Raw genomic sequence first — 17,199 nt, forward strand, 5'->3', positions numbered from 1 at the left:
GAACATGATAGCACTCTTCGAATACCTGGAGGGCTGCCATAAAGAAGAGGAAAAGCACCTTTTCTCTCTTGCTACAGAGGGGAGGTGGACCAATGCCTTGAAGTTGCAGCACATAAATTTAAGTTGGCTCTCCAGAAAAACTTCTTCACTGTGAGAATAGCGAGGCAATAGAACAGACTGCCTAGGGAAGTGGTGGAATTACCATCACTGGAAGTGTTTAAGAAGTGATTCGACAGCCACTGGTTGGGGATGATCTAGGTCAGCAGTTCTCAAACTGACACACTGCACACCGCCGATTTAAAATGATACCAGTGTAAGTACCACCAGCAAATTTTTGTCATATAATAAATCTGTTAACGCATACCACTTACAGGTTGTCTGCGTACAACTGGTGGTACACCCATACCACAGATTGGGAACCACTGATCTAAGTGTAGCTATGCATGTTCTACCAGGGGTATTTCTTACATTTCTGGGCTTTTCTGGTTGTTCTTGCCCCACTCCCCTTTTTTTCTGCTATGTGTGTCAGGGTGTTTTCAAGCCTCCCCAGAGGCATTGGGTGTTGGCTACACCCAAGGTTGGGGACTTCACCTGTGGTGTGCCAATTCTCCCGCTGGAGTTGACAGGTAGTTTTACATAGAGTTTGATTATGGTTGTATGGGATGGTTTGGATAGGAATGATCCAGCCTCAGGCTGGGGGTTGGATTAGATGACCTCTGGTCCTTCCAGCCCCATTTCTCTATGACTAGGACCACTGAACTGAGATTGAAAGTTCCTCAGTGCAAGGACTGCTTTAAAGTGTACAGAAAACACTTAGAATTTGGCTTCTTTGACCATAGGGTGTTCTTCCAAGGAGTGCTGGGAAGAGATGGCATTCACCTGATAAAGAGGGAAAAGTATCTTCGCAGACAGGCTCACTAACCTAGGAGGAGGGCTTTAAACTAAGGCTTGCAAGGGGATGGAGATCAAAGCCCTGAGATAAGTGGGGAAGTGGGAGACCTGGAGGAAGAGCAAGCAGGAGGGGGCAACAAGGGAGGTGATGTCATACATCCTGAGAAATCAGGGCAATCAACTAGTTACCTCAAGTGCTTGTACACAAATGAACAGAGCCTGGGAAACACGCAGGAAGAACTGAAAGTCCTTGCACAATCACGGAACTATGACATGACTGGAATAACAAAGGCTTGGTGGGATAGCTCACATGACTGGAGCACTGCCATGGATGGGTACAAACTGTTCAGGAAGGACAGGCAGGGGAGAAGAGGAAGAGGAGTTATGCTGAACAATCATATGACTCTCTTACATAAAGCACATGAAGCTGGAGATAGGCCTGTTGAGAATCTCTGGGTTAGGGTCAGAAGGGAGAGCAACAAAGGTGATATCATGGTGGGGGTCTGCGATAGACCATGAAACCAGGAGGAAGTGGTGGATGAGGCTTTCTTCAAACAGCTAGCAGAAGTTTCCCCAATCACAAGCCTTGGTTCTCATGGAGGACTTCAATCACCCTGACATCTGCTGGGAGGGCAATACAGCAGTGCACAGGCAATACGGGAAGTTTTTGGAGAGAGTTGGGGACAACTTCCTGGTGCAAGTGCTGGAGAGTTACTAGAGGCCATGCTCTTTTTGACCTGCTGCTCACAAACAGGGAAGAACTGGTGGGGAATGTAGTAATGGGTGGCAACCTGGGCAGCAGTGATTACAAGATAACCGAGTTCAGGATCCTGAGGAAAGGAAGGGGAGCAGCAGAGTAAGGACCCTGGACTTCAGAAAAGCAGACTTTGACTCACTCAGGGAACTCATGGGCAGGATCCCCTGGGAAGCCAGACTAAGGGGAAGAGGAGTCCAGGAGAGCTGGCTATACTTCAAAGAAGCTTTACTGAGAATACAGGAGCAAACCATCCCAAGACGCAATAAGACAAGCAAGCATAGCAGAAGACAAGCTTGGCTCAGCAGGGAACTCTTCAGTAAACTAAATCACAAAAAGGAAGCTTCTTAAAAGTGGAAACTTGGACAAATAACTGGGGAAGAATACAAGAGCATTGCTCAGGCATGCAGGGATGCAGTCAGGAAAGCCACAGCACAACTGGAGTTGCAACTAGCAAGGGATGTGAAAGGCAATAAAAAGGGTTTTTACATGTATGTCAGTAGCAAGAGGAGGATCAGGGAAAGTGCAGGTCTCTTACTGAATGGGGGAGGCAACAGAGGAGGCAGAAAAGGCTGAAGTACTCAATTATCTTTTTTGTCTCACAGGCAAGGTCAGAGAGAGAGAGGGAGAGAGAGGGAGAGAGAGATGAAGGAACAGGTTAGGGACTACTTAGAAAAGCTGCACATGTACAAGTTCATGAGGCCAGATGGGATGCACCTGAGGGTGCTCAAGGAGTTGGCTGATGTGACTGCAGAGCCATTGGCCATCATCTTTGAAAACTCGTGGTGAGCAGGGGGTCCTGGATGATTAGAAAAGGGCAAATATAGTGCTCATATTTAAGAAAGAGAAAAAGGAAGATTCAGGGAACTATAGACCAGTCAGCCTCACCTCAGTCCTTGGAAAAATCATGAAGATCCTCAAGGAATCCATTTTTAAGCACTTGGAGGAGAAAAAGGTAATTAAGAATAGTCAGCATGACCGGCTCTGTGGATGTGGGGAGACCAGTGGATGTGGTATACCTTGATTTTAGCAAGATTTTTGATTTGGTCTCCCACAGCATTCTTGCAGGGAAACTAAGGAAGTATGGGCTGGATGAATGGACTGCAAGGTGGATAGAAAACTGGCTGGAGCATCAGGGTCAGAGCGTAGTAATCAATGGCTCGATGTCTAGTTGGCATCCAGTATCAAGTGGAGTGCCCCAAGGGTCGGTGCTGGAGCCGGTTTTGTTCAATGTCTTCATCAATGACCTAGAAGATGGCATAGAGTGCACCCTCAGCAAGTCTGCAAATGACACCAAGCTGAGGGGAGTAGTAGATACACTAGAGAGTAAGGCTAGGATTCAGAGTGACTTAGACGAATTGGAAGATTGCACCAAAAGGAATCTCATAAGGTTCAACAAGGACAAGTGCAAAGTCTTGCACTTAGGATAGAACAATCCCTCGCACCAATACAGGCTGGGCGCTGACTGGCTGGGTAGCCGCTCTGCAGAAAAAAGACCTGGGGTTACAGAAAACAATAAGCTAAATATGAACCAACAGTGTGCCCTTGTTGCAAAGAAGGCTAACGGCATCCTGGGCTGCATTGGTAGGAGTCTTGGCAGTAGGTCAAGGGAAGTGATTATTCCCCTCTGATCAGCACTGATGAGGCCACATCAGCAGTACCGTGTTCAGTTTTGGGCCCCTCCAGCACAGAAAGGATGTGGACAAATTGCAAAGAATCCAACAGAGGGTAACAAAAATGGTGTGGGGCTGGGGGATATGACTTATGAGGAAAGGCTGAGGGAACTGGGCTCATTTAGTCTAAAGAAGAGAAGACTGAGGTGGGATTTAATAGCGGCCTTCAACTCTTCAGGGTGGTTACAGAGAGGATGGAGCTTAACTGCTGTTAGTGATGGCAGATGACAGAACAAGGAGCAATGGTCTCAAGTTGCAGCAAGGGAGGTTTAGGTTAGGTATTAGGAAGAATTTTCTCCCTAGGAGGATAGTAAAACACTGGAACAGGTTACCTAGAAAGGTGGTAGAAGCTCTATCCTTGGAGGTTTTCAAGGCCCAGCTACACAAAGTCTCGGTTGGGATGATCTAGTTGGGAATGGTCCTGCTATGAGCAGGGGGTTGGACTAGATGAGCTCCTGAGGTCCCTTCCAACCCTAATTTTCTATGATTCTATGTATACATCAGGCTGACCTGTTCTGTTTTTCTATGATGTCAAGCACAAAGTGACACAGCTCCTCAGCTATAGCATTTAGATACAAGAATAATCAAAATAAGAAATGGGGTAGGACTAGTTAGTAAAACAATTTAACTATGAAAATACGAAAGGAAGAAAGATGAGAAACAAGTCTGAATTTAGACAAAGCATGAGGCAATACAGAGTAACTAAATTGTTACCTTCTCCTTTCCCTAGCAGCTGAAAGATTGGTTAATCGTTATATTTTTCTTTTAGACAACATTACCTTAGTTTAAAAATACATGAAGAAAGCAACGAAAATGTTTAAGCAGGTGATGTGTCTCTTACAGAAACAGGAAGATCAAACCATTACATACATATCACAAGATAATTATAGTCGTATAGCACACTATTTCCCAAGTTTAGTTTTGAATACCAAAAACTGTGAAACATGCTTATGGTTTGAAAACTACTGGATGGAAGAAGAATGAGAATATTCAGGACTCTGTTTGCATTTAGTCATCATGACCCCTCTGGGGTCTCGCTTGCGTGTTTCCCGCGCTTGGGGCTCAGGTGGCCGCAGTTCTGCCTGGCCCCTTGACCCTCTCCTGGGTCACTTGCCCCACTGGGCAAAATACCGCCCTCACAGGCTGGGGTCCAAAACCCCGCACACTGTGCCTCTCCGGCGCAAACAGCTGTGCCCCACTGGCACCGCTCGCTGTGCCACTACTGGGCACCCGGGACCCTCAGATTATTGGGGAGCTCCTGTGAGGCCTCCTCACACCCCTACAGCCTCACCCGGTCCTCCAGTACAACCATAACTAAACCAAGAGCCCAACGGCTATAACACAAACACAAGAAGCCTCCTGGCTTATAACCCAACACTCACTCGGCTCCTTAGTCACGGTCTCTTATAGAGTTCACTTGCCTGCATCATTGCAGCCAGTCACAGTGGTCAGGCTGCAACCATCGACTCAGACTGCTCAGCTACCCCGCAGACCTCCTGCGGCGGCCAGAAGGGAACTGCTAGCTAGGCTCCGGCCTGGGCTGTTTATAAAGGCCCGGCCCTGCCCTCTTTTAGCCAGCTGACCAACTTTAGTTGCCCTGGCAACCCTCACCTGTGCTGCCCTATTAATTGGCAGCTGTCCTTATTACTGTTGCTAGTAGCAAGTACATGCTACTATGCAAGAAAATTAGGCTAAGGTGCTCAGTCAGCCAACTCATGTAGGGATCAAGCACAAGGTGACACGGCTCCTCAGTAGTTTTATTAGTCATATCCCCTAGCTTAAGACTAACATCTGCTATAGTTAATGCATCTTATTTAGCACAAGAGATGCAAGTCAGGAAAGAGTTGTCTCAGTAGGAAAAAAAAAAAAAAGAACTCTCTAGCTGTTTAATTATAGCTGGAGTGTCAAACACAGCCCATGAGCCCAGTCTGGCCCAAAGAATAGTTTCACCTGGCCCACCGGCAGTTTTGTGGGAGCATCATGGACGGGAGGGGTATGGCTTGCCGCAGAATTCGGGGTCCCTGATAGTGGGGGCAATTTAGTACTCCAAAAAGGATTTAATGGCATTACAGGGTACTGTGTTACTTCAGTTGAGAATCACTGATATTGTGTATGTCTATGCTGCTCCAGTACAGTGCCAGGCACTGCTGTACCAAGACATGCTTCTGCCTCTCTGATCTACACTATATTTCAGATGATCCACTTTGTATAAACAAGTAAATATTCACTGGATTGGTGATGTAAACCTGGGTTTTCCACATTCTAGACCAGGATTTCCCAAAGTTCATGTGCCCGAGGGCACATACGAGTTTAAAAGAAAAAGCAGCAGGCGTCGATATGAATATTAAAGTTCCGAATTTAGATCAATCTGATCATCTCATCCATTACTTAAAATTGCATTAGATCTGCAACTTCAAAATGCAGCTTCCCTTTACTTTGTACTCTTTTGAAGTTGTACCCATGATGCCTGCGAGCACCATGTTACAAACCACTGTTCTACACAAATACCCTGACTACAGTTATTGGCTATTCTGGAGCAGCAGTTCCTTGCCAACTTTTTGCAGGACAGAAATCAACTTCTTGAGTAGGCCTCCTGAGGACATCCAGTCAGAAGAGTGATAGATCATAAGGAGAAAAACATTTAAAACAGAAAAAAAAGTCTGTTCCTCTTGGGCCCTTCAGACCCCATAAGTCTTATTTCAGCTGAGGCTCTAAAGATAAGAAAGGAATTGTGTATACTGGTACTGGGTGAATTGACTTAATATGGAAAAAGTCTCTTCGCTTTCCTAAAGACATGCACAGCCCACTCAGCATTTCATTTCCTCTCAAGCTATTTCAGGATCAGGGATAAGAGACAGGAGGGCATATCCTAGCTAGGACCAAAATTGGTCCGCAGCCTCTCAGGAAAGGAGTTGGAGAGTAAAGAGCAGTGATAAGACTCACTAAAGTGGTAGAGAGGAGGCCAGTTTTATGAGTCAAAACCACTGCTGAGCCACCTTCCTAAGCAACTTGTGAACAAATGGCTCACTTTGTGCATACTGGTCAAGAGGCTTTTCCCCAGTACTGCAGCAAAGACAAAAACTGGCATTCTCCAGGTATAGTGGATATATACAAGCTCCTCCTGCATACTGGATGAACATCAGTCTCCCTAAAAAGTTGGACAGGCATGAGCATGTTGTATTTTGGTGTCTTTTGTTTATTCTTCTCACCTGACTACAGAAGCAGCCCCTCTTCCTTGCAAAATGCCCGGGAAGGTGTTCCTTTTAAAAAAAGTCAGGTTAGTAACTGTTATACCTGTCCAACTCAGGAAACAGGGATAAGCATTGTTTGTTGCTTTAAAAGATAAGATGGTGCTGTCTTAGCTCCTGAAAACATACATATTGTTATCTCATCTAAGAGTTCAAAAGCTATTTCAGGATTTTTGCTGCCTCTCTCAAATAGGACTATCCCAGTTCTGATTTCATAATGCTTTTACACTAGTGCAACTCCACTGGCTTCAAGAAAATATTATAAGTGATATGAGAGAAGAGAATCAGGACTTAAAAGCCTATAAAATACTAGCATTTCAACCACATATTTTATCATAGCTTTTGCACGCCCTCTTGTGGTATTAAGAATAGCTTTTAAACTTATTCTTAACTACTGATGCAACACAATATTTTTCAATTACTTGATAATTTTCATCTTAAATTTTACACAAGTCACATGACTGAGATACTCTATTAATCATTCTAAATAGAAACAAAATTAATTAAGATGCCGAATTTAAATAAAATACTGTTCAAATCTTTCAACATCCCTTATGACATGGCTGGTCTTAGCAAAAATGTTTTGTACATTTACTTTTTTGCCAGTGTAAACAAATAGGAAAAGCAAGGACAGATATGACTAGTAACTATGAACTGGTAACTAATGCCCTTAAATAGTAATTGGTTATTCACACACTTTCCCCCCCAATACAACACAACACAGAAAATAATATTTTCTGAAGTGGTTTTGTTGGGTCATCTTGAAAAAAAACAACCAAACTAGCTCTGCACCTGCCAACTTTGGAACCACAAGCAAAATTGCCACATGTGAGTAAAGCTGAACCCAGGCTAATAACCTGTTTGTCACACTAAGGCCACTGTGTTTTAGATAGATTAAAACATTGATTCATTGTTATTAATTCAGAAGTATTTTTAAGAGTGGCATGCTGGATACCCCTAGCTAGAAACACACACTGTCACTGATGTCTTCAGCAGTGAAGGATTGCATCATCTTAACAGAAGAGTATTTATTAAATGCTAATAATGCCATGGGTTTGCAGGAAAGAGCTACAACCACTGCACTTAAGCATGATAATAATATATACTAATGACCTGCTCACGGACCTTGCTCACACTGGAACATACCTCATAATGTCTATTTATTGAAAATAATCTCCTACTAAAATAATCTGTGTTAGAATTCGCCAGAACAGAGGTAGCCAACCTGCAGTGCACTTGCTACAAGTGGCATGGACAGTCTTTGTGTGGGGAAGGAGCAGGAAGCAGTGTATCAGATCGGGCAGGGAACATAGAGCAGGAAGCAGAAAGCAAAGTAGCAGGATGGAAAATGGAAGTGGATCTGGGTGATACTTGGGGATAGAGATGGGCTATGACAATGGTTCCCAACCTTGGAGTAACAATCCCCATTTGGGGTCACAATGATAAAAAATGAGGTTGCAAAGACACTTGACAATGTTGACCCATTATAATGGAAAAAAAAAAAAAAATCACACACAAGAGGCAGGAAATGGCAAGCTCCCATTGCAGGACAGCAGAGTTTCAGCCTACAAGGGGCTGCTTGGGGCGGGGGAAACATGAGCAGGGCAATCAGGCAGAGGGTGCCATGTGCATATGCACATGCACACATACACATGGCAGCCCGGCAGCATGGAGAGCAGCTCCTTCCAGGTAAGTCTATGGGGGTAAGGAGGGAGGAGGAAGGGAAGAGCAGATTGAGGACCCCACAGTGAGGAAGGACATTGGGCAGGGGGCCCTGCCCAGCCAGGTCAGTGCACGGGGTCCAAGGCCAGGGCAGGAATGCAGGGACCATTTGGAAGAGCAAGATGGAGCCACAGGCAGATTGTCCAGGAGGTAGTGGGGGGGGAGGGGGGGCTTCCTCCTGCTGTGTGCACCCTTGGGGAGAGGGGTATGGGGGGATGCGTCTCCCCAGGTTTCTGCAGAGGGTGGGGAGGGATGCTGTGGGCTCATGGCTCCATGCCCTGCTGTCCTACCCAGCAGATGGAAACGCTAGGTGCCACTGCTGGGAGCCCCACGCCAGCTGGGCCACCACTGTAAGGCACTCTCTGCCTGCCCAGCAGCAACAAAGGGCACAACTTAATACTGCTGCTGCTGCTGGCATGGGGCTCCTGGCAGCAGCACCAAGCCTCCCCCACACCCTTCTGAGGTGGGTCCCCCTGAGCCCACAGCAGGCAGCCTGCATCCTCCCACAGGCCCCACTCCAGCCACACTGCTTGTGGAGGGAGGGAAGAGGCATTGATCTTGTCTACATCATTTTTGGGGTCACAAAAATTTTCTAGTGTTTAAATGGGAACATGCTGGGGAAAAGATTGGGAAGCTTAGGTTTAACTACTTCCATATATCTGGATATGAGTACAAAATGCAAAGATTTACGCCATGAAGATGTCTTATCTTTAGTATCAGGTAAGATAAATTAAATGAACTAACTACCCTAATGCACACAAAGTTGGAATTACATTAACAAAAATAAGAATTTGACCTAAAAGGACTTCTATAATTGTGGCCTTCATGGAACTTCTCGAATATTGCATAAATAATGCAACAGTTTCCCTGAAAGGTCAGTGTGAGATAAGAAGAGAGTGCTAGGTTGAACTCTGAACTTTCAGCCTTCCATAAATTTAAGTCAAACCCACAACATTAGATATTTTCACAAATACATACTTCCAAGAAGTACTATTTCATTTTCAAAAGATACTGTTCTGCTTGGAGGACAGGTCTGACTAGACAAAAAAAAAACCACAACAAAATTAGATCATCAGATCATGAAAGTTGTGTTATAAACTGTACAAAGTAAACAAGTATATAAAAATGGGCATAAAGGTTATCATTTTGTGGATCTACCTGTTTAAAGTGTTAATCCATATTATTTTCTACAGCCTTTAACCCACATATGTACTATATGCCCATGTCATGTTCTGTTAAGTACTTTTAGTGACTGCAGGACTGCAGTATTCATTGCACAGGCCAACACTGTACTACCATTTTAGTGTGGCCTCCATAATGAAGAATAAAGAATTAAACTGTAAGAGACAACCTGATTGCGATGAGAGGAATTCTAACTGGATATCACCAAAACATGAACTATTAACCAGCGGCACAATCAGAGCTTAGGTTTTCAGTTAAACAAAGTTCTTACTTTCACAGCCTCAAATAAAAACTTCTAAGTCAAGCTTTAAAAATGCAATAATACCTGCCTGCAACAACAGATGCCCTGAAGCCGTGGTTAGGAGGGGGTTATGTATTAATTCTTCAATAATCTCATTTGACCTACGAAATTTTATTGCTAACTTTAATCAGTTTGTTGCTGACCACTTTACCAGAAAGAATAAGTAACGTATAGGAAGAAAACCCAGCTGATCCAAAAACTTGACAGAGACGCACACAGAAACAAAAAAACAAAAACACAGAATGAAATAGAGTAAGGAGCCTTTAGATAGGAAGGTAACAAAGGGCAGAAATACAGGTGGTCATTCAGCACTGAATCATACTGAATCTGACAAGCTACTGAATATCTATCTAGTATGCAATGACAACTAAAATGTTTAGTTGCTACATATGAAACAAGTACCACCGCTGAGGTCTATGCAAGCCTCCCACTCACCAGCAAGCATTTCACCACAGGGCAACAGAACAATGTAGTTCTAACTTTTTTTACTCTGATCCAGACCACAGATGGTGGGCTAGCAGTGAAGGAGACAGACAATATCGTTAAAGTAAATCATATCCCAAGTGCCTCTGGCAGCTGGCACTCTTGGGACAAGAACAAGCCAGTCCAAAACTGATTCTTGCTCAAAGCAATACATAAAAAGGGTTGCACGTACCATGGGTTTGGGAGCCCGAGACTTCCACTACCATTAACTCACAAAAGTTTCAACATGAGAAACAGGAAGTCTAGAGCTCTTCACAGGCAGAACGTTAGCCTTACTAAGAATCTTACCAGCCTCCCAATCCCATTAGATACTATATCTATGAGCTAGTAGATTTTCAGATCTTTTTTAAATGCGTTTGCTCTCTTCCCTTTAGGTAAACTCCCATCACATCAGGACCTCATTTTTCAGAGCTAACCACCCTGACAAACTACCAGCTCCCTTTTCTTTCCCACCAGTTTGCTTTCAACTTATCTGCCAATCATTCTTCCTCCCATTCAAATATATTCCCTCCCTCATCATCCCTCTCTTCTGTGCCAAACCACCCCCCCAATAAACTGAAACAAACAATCAAGCAGTTACTAAGACATGTGCCAACCACACTGATTTCATTTGTACGTGGTATTCCTTTCACCCAGCCTTCATCTGTCTGCCTGCTGTTCAAAGCAGATAGCATGGTTTATTCACAGTTGGAAAGCAGCTAGTAACCTCTGGCACTACCACAATGCAGAGAACAAATACACTTTACTCAGCTTGGCATTTTGTGTTTAACAGTACTATGCCATTTTTTCATCATGTTACAGACGTGGTAGTGTTGTTCCAATAATTGGGAATCATTTATTTATTAGTATTGTTACCAACTTTAGCTCCTCTTTCCAAAGCAAAAACCTAAAAGTTAATGGAACATAATGAAGAACTCCCTGAAGTGGATTAAAAGTATAAAGCTAGTGAAAAAGATTTTCTCTAGATGTTATTTATTCAGTTGATTTCATATCGTTTCTTACCCACCCATTTTGCTTATTTGTTAGAAATGCGCAATTTTCAATTGACTGTTTAAACATTCAATCAATTATATATTGGCAGTCTGCCTTTCCAGTTTACACGGTAAGCCTTTGCTCTTACTAAGTTCATATAACAGCCACCCATACACTGGGGTCCCAAACTGTTGTGGACCCTAGATACTAGTGCAATAAGAATTAGTGACAATACACTAGGATAACATTCATATACTGCAGAAAATATAGGCAGTGCATTAGGAAGTGCTATTATTGGTCTATAAATGTTGTGTGTGTTACAACTGCACCACTTAAGAGGCACTGCAGGTTTCCGAGACTCTGATAAAAGCCTTTGTTTTGGAGCTGTTCATATTTAATCCTAAAACAAATCAAATTCTTTCAGAACTACAAACTGTAAAGCTAGAGAATAGAGACAAGTACCTCATAATTTGAGAGGAAATCTAGTAATTTTGATCGAGACGAGATGTAGAGAAGTGGTGTCATCACCCGGCGAACAAACTTTTCAATATAAACAGCACTCATAGGGCCTTTGTATTCAATTGGTCCAAAACTAGTACCAAAAAAAATAATAATACATTAAGACTTAAATTAACAAATGAAGGAGTCCCTCCTGGGGATGGTGAGGCTAGGACTGTTACACAGCCAGCATACTCAGTCCCCAGGGAATGGAGGGCACTCCTTGTGATGATGAACAGTATCTTCTACAACTGACAAAAGCGGTGTTGTCAGATCAGAAAAAAGTTCAATTCAGAATTTCTCAGCTGAAGCAACAATTCCAATGCAGTGCTATTGTTGTACGTGTTGCAATGTGGTAAATGGAAAATTAAGACAGCCTCTGAGTCCTATTGAAAAAAGTGGATAAAGAAGGGCAAAATTACCCTATATTCTAGTTAGCATACAGATAGACAGGCTTTTCTGTTTGGTCCATACAATATTAATTGATTCACATAACTGGAATAATACAGATCTGAAAAAAATATTCCTGAAGAAAGTAAACTTAAAGTATTAAAATAGAATAGCAGCATTTGCACTTGTCTATCACCCTAGCAAGAAGAAGGTATTAAGTAGGCTTTTACAAGTGACCTTTGTTAACTCCCAGTTGACAACAACTTAATATCATCTGGCAAAATAAAATAAGTTTCTCAAAAGAAAAAAAAGCATTAGATACAGTAGAGATACCATTTAAAAGTATGTAGTGTAAACTTTACTCTTTTTTTTCATTCCATTGTAGAAGTTTGTCAGAACCTTGATTCATTTTTTAAACCATTTTCTATAATACATAAACTTAATACAATGAGAAAAGTTACATCTGCACTTAAAATACAATCTATTCAAACAGACTGAATCAATACTCTAGAGCCACACCACTGGATCATGTCATTTGATACTCTGATATTACTACAAATGTCTAAATTGTTAGCAACATGCATTGTATCAACAGCTGGAAACATTATCATGTCAGAAAAAAAAGAAAGATGGAAAATATGACTTTGCATGCACAGTACACAATATTAGAGGTTTAATGTCTCATGAGCTGGGGGAAGTATTTCTCCTCTACATGGCCTAAATAACTCAAATATATCCTTCAATAACAACCTGCAAACTGATGTGGATTTTCTGTTTGTTTATACATACAAACAGTTTAGATTAAAAGAAAGCTTAAAAGAAAGAAGAAAGACTACATGAATAGGAATCATGTTGGGGAAACATGTGTCTCAGCTCAGACACAATTTGAGTTGGCTTGAATTCAGACAAACCAGAATAATTAAATTAGTTGCAATTCTCACCTTCTATTATTTAGGCTCAACTTTGCATGTGGTCACTCCGTCAGTTTAAACTGTATTTTTTATAACTTGTTTGTGTTGACAAATTTACAGACTAAAGAAACAGTTTTAAACTGACGCACTTCCCTACAAGATTTTTCACTGAAATAAATGTATTGGCTTTATATCTATTTAAATCATCAGTGCAATTTCCATATAAATGTTAGCTGATTGGAAAGATTAGTAAACATATGTGCACATCCCAAACCCACAACCCCATTCCAGTGTTGCACAACCTAAGAAGATTAGGCAGCCACCCTCAGAAGAAATGCAGGACTAGGAGAAATGGTGCAGGTTTTAAAAGTCACAGGCATAAACACGCATGGGAGACTAGACAGCATCCACCTCCTATGTACTGAGTACTGGACGTTGTGTTCGATATCCTGTTTTCAAATTTAAAAAAAGATATAGAAAGATCCTCAACTTCTGCACATTATACACACTGGTATAGTCCCAATGCACAAACAGACTTAAGCACCTGCTTTAATCCAATTAGCTTCAATGATTAAACCAGAAGTGTAACTACCAGGGTCTGCACCCCAAGCAGCTGGGGCAGCAGCAACAGCATCTGCCGTTCTTGTGCCCCCTCTGAGTAGGTGCCCAGAGCTAGTGTCCCAGGCACCCACTGCTGCCTTAAGTACATACTTAAAGATGACCATAAACAGGGGGACTATGTGATGCACATGATGCAATGTGAATTGGGACCATGTAATACAACCCACCTTTGTAGAAAACAGAAAATATTAAAAACACAACTAATCATGCAAGTCTGAATTCTCAGATCCTCATTAGAGTCAAACCTCCCATTAGTTAAAAAGTTACCAGAATTTTGTTTAAAGACAAAGAAATGGACAGGATTAGGTCTAAGTAACTAATTAAGAAAATGAAGTACACCTCTCTGAAGAGGGCTTGCCAGCATTAGACCTCTGCCCCATTTATGCCCTTATATCTATGAGGATTATAAAGAGAATTCAAGTGGTACAGAAGCCTAGTGCTAGCTATCAGGCCAGAGATTAATCTCTTCTCTTACCAGTGCATAACAAGCTGCAAGCATGACACTTCTAGCACATTTTTTATTTAAACAGTATCGCCATCTACCAAATCAATTTAGAATCCAGACTAATTGCACTTGCATAACTTACCTCCGATGGTACAAATGTATCACAGGAAAATAAAAGAAGTGTTTTTGTTTCCTGCATTTCCCCTGGTTCCACCAGCAGTTAACTGCCACAAAAAGCACCTGCAGAACAGAAAGAGTTGTCTAATGAGGACAAGATGCATCATCTTGACTTTTTCTCCTCTTCTGCCATTTCCCCACTGGCTCTTTTTCTTCCACATTGGGCTCTCCCTTTACTTTTCCTGTTCAACTTAACTCATGACCACCTAACCAGACCCAGAAAAAAAACCCCCAAAAACAAAAACATAGAGCCTGCAGAATTAACATGTTACTTGCTGCCAACATTGTTTACTTTTCTTATGTGTTAAATCTCTTCATCCATTTGCCTACCTGTCTAGATTGTAAGATCTATGAGGCCCCATTGATCTGCTACTCTGTATTTGTATAGTGCCTAGGATAATGAGAAACCTTTCCTGGTTGGTTAACAGTACTATAGAAACATTATTATTATTATTTTATTAAACAGTGTTAAAATAAAGTTATTGCCAAATTCAAAATGGATATCACGTATAATCTTCTATTCTTTTCTGAAAATGCTGTGTTCTTGTATGAATGAGAAGCCTGAATCTTTTAAAAGAGCCAAATCCAATGACTGGAGAAGAAGAATAGGTAGCATACAGTGCTGATATATAAAAATGCAGAAGTAGTAGACTACTATCCACATAACACACAGAAATTGTATGCAACGAATCACAATTGCATCCATAAACCTCCTCACAAGCAGATGACATTCTGAATAGGTTATTACATCATACAAGTTTCAAATAGTTTATTTCATCTTTTCTTTTCTTTTTAAAGTAAACATGTGCTAAGGTGATGTTGAAACCATGTAAACAGTGTGGGCACTTCTGATTCACAATTAAAATGAAAACAGCAATAAAATGTATTAAAAGACAAATTCACATTCTCATCTTCTTACAAACATATGCTTTCTGAGTTATGTTGTGCCTTGTAGGATTTTTCTTTGCATCCCACCATGCCAAAAAGCAAACCTGCTGACTGTGCACTTCCAAAAAGCTCAGGATTCTGTTGAAATACTTCTGCTCTACACTCCGCTCACAGTTCTGTGGGTAGTATCTCTCCCAAGATGCAGAAAGCAATGAACAAAGTAAGCTGGTTATCACCCAAGGTTTCACAGAAGCAACTACAGAAGTCTTCAACAAAGTGAAAGAAATACCATAAAAAATCTCAACTACTTCTTGTCGTTTGCAGAAGGCAGCAGAATAACCCAAAACCAAAAAGTGCTGAAACTGAAAACAATGGCAATATATAAAATGAAGTAAATTTAGAAAATGTTCCTATTTCTTCTGGGCCAGTCTAAGGACAGCACAAGGGAACAAAGATATTAAACAACAAAACAAAGTCATAGCTGGTAAACAGATGGGAAAGTAATTTAATTAGAGGAAAAATAGGAGAAATAGCACTTAACTGGGAAGGAAGTATATAGGAAGATGGAAATAGTACATGCTAATGAGTGTTATATATAAGCTATATAATCACCAATTAGATTTTAGTCAAGCTAACTAGTCTTCAGTGTTTTCTGATTCTGTGCACTATATTTAAAGAGACAAAAAGTTACCACTACAATCACTCTTTTCATAAAATGAACAGTACCTGAAAAGTTTACTTCTGAAAGCATATATTTCCTAGGCTAAGTCTGCTCAAAGCTGTTGTTGTTTTGAGTTTGCTCATATCTATAGTTTGCTCTATAGAGATGAGCAAACTCTCTGAACTTTAATGAAACATTGATTCCCCTCAAGACTAAGAGAACCACATTACTAATTTTGACCAAGAACGAGTGTTGGAAAAATTTGGGTACAGAAGATTGAAACAATCATGAATGCACACACTAAAACCCTTCCAAAAAAATCTAGCACATTAAGTAAAGCTCCCAATTTATTAAAAGCCTACAATAACTTGTATTGCTGGCAGAAGCTAATACAAGACAGAGGCCTTCATATGATCACCTGTTGAAGATAACAGGTTCCCAGGAGTCCTGCTGTCTGAAAGCATTAGGAAAGCCAGTTCTCTGCTGCTTCACAAGGGCAAAAAAAACCAAACCTATTTCAAGACATTCTGAAAAAATTCTATTAATTTTTCACCTAGATCCCCTCTCAGAATTGAGACAACCACACAAAAGAGAAGGGGAACCACAACTTATCTATACGGAAATTTTAAAAAGAAATTAAATTCTGCCCTTGAATGTGATCATTCAAGTCCCAATAATCATTCAACTTTGCATGGAACTGCATGTTGCCAAAGGAAAAAAGAATTCCACTCACCATTTGGAGAGGAACAAAAGCTCAATTAAGCCATTTTTTAAAAGCAGTGTCTTCATTAGAATTACCTGGTCTGACAGCCTGCTAGCCACATGTTCGATTTCTTCCCTTGCTGCGACAGACTGCCCACACCATGGGGCATAGAAAAAATATAACACAACTTCAGAATCTTGACGAAGATGATCTGCATAATCCAACTGTCCCCGAAAAAGATCAATGACTGGAGATCTTGAGGAGAAGAAATTAACTGGAACCTTTGCTGGCACTGTCACATCTTTTGCTCGGCTATGAAAAAAAAAGAAAGAAAGGACACTTATACCACTTAACACAAACACAGAACACGTTTTATTAAGAACGCTTCTTTAGCCTAGCAAGTCATGCAATGGTGAAATCTTCAAAACTGATGCAAATTACTACAGTTTATATTAATTGGGTTAATGATGCGCTATGCCATAAAATCTTAACTCCAATTTTAACAAACTAAGAAATTCACACAGTCATACTCTTGTGCATTAAGTTTATGGATACATTAGCTCACTCCCCACTTGCTGGTTGCTTTAATACATAAAAGTACCAGGATGAGAGGTTTCTTTCAAATTCCTCCCTGACCTCATCCTCTTTCAACACTTGTACCTTAGGTAACAAGTTTGTT

At 41.4% G+C, this 17,199-nt stretch overlaps 1 protein-coding gene across 1 annotated transcript in view; it reads right to left on the reverse strand.

The window, feature by feature from the left end:
* The window catches only part of TXNDC11 (thioredoxin domain containing 11), a 96,286-nt gene extending 79,583 nt beyond the window's left edge, over nt 1–16,703 (reverse strand). The window contains exons 1-2 of the mRNA XM_019540121.1: nt 16,616–16,703; nt 14,234–14,331 (exon numbers count right to left, since the gene is read on the reverse strand). Coding sequence (XP_019395666.1) covers nt 14,234–14,290 — 57 coding nt within the window. The 5' untranslated portion in view covers nt 14,291–14,331; nt 16,616–16,703. The remainder of the gene's footprint in view (nt 1–14,233; nt 14,332–16,615) is intronic.
* Nucleotides 16,704–17,199: the final 496 nt, after the last annotated feature.

Source organism: Crocodylus porosus, unplaced genomic scaffold (assembly GCF_001723895.1).
Source record: "Crocodylus porosus isolate Cpor-Errol unplaced genomic scaffold, CroPor_comp1, whole genome shotgun sequence".
Lineage (NCBI taxonomy): Eukaryota > Metazoa > Chordata > Crocodylia > Crocodylidae > Crocodylus > Crocodylus porosus.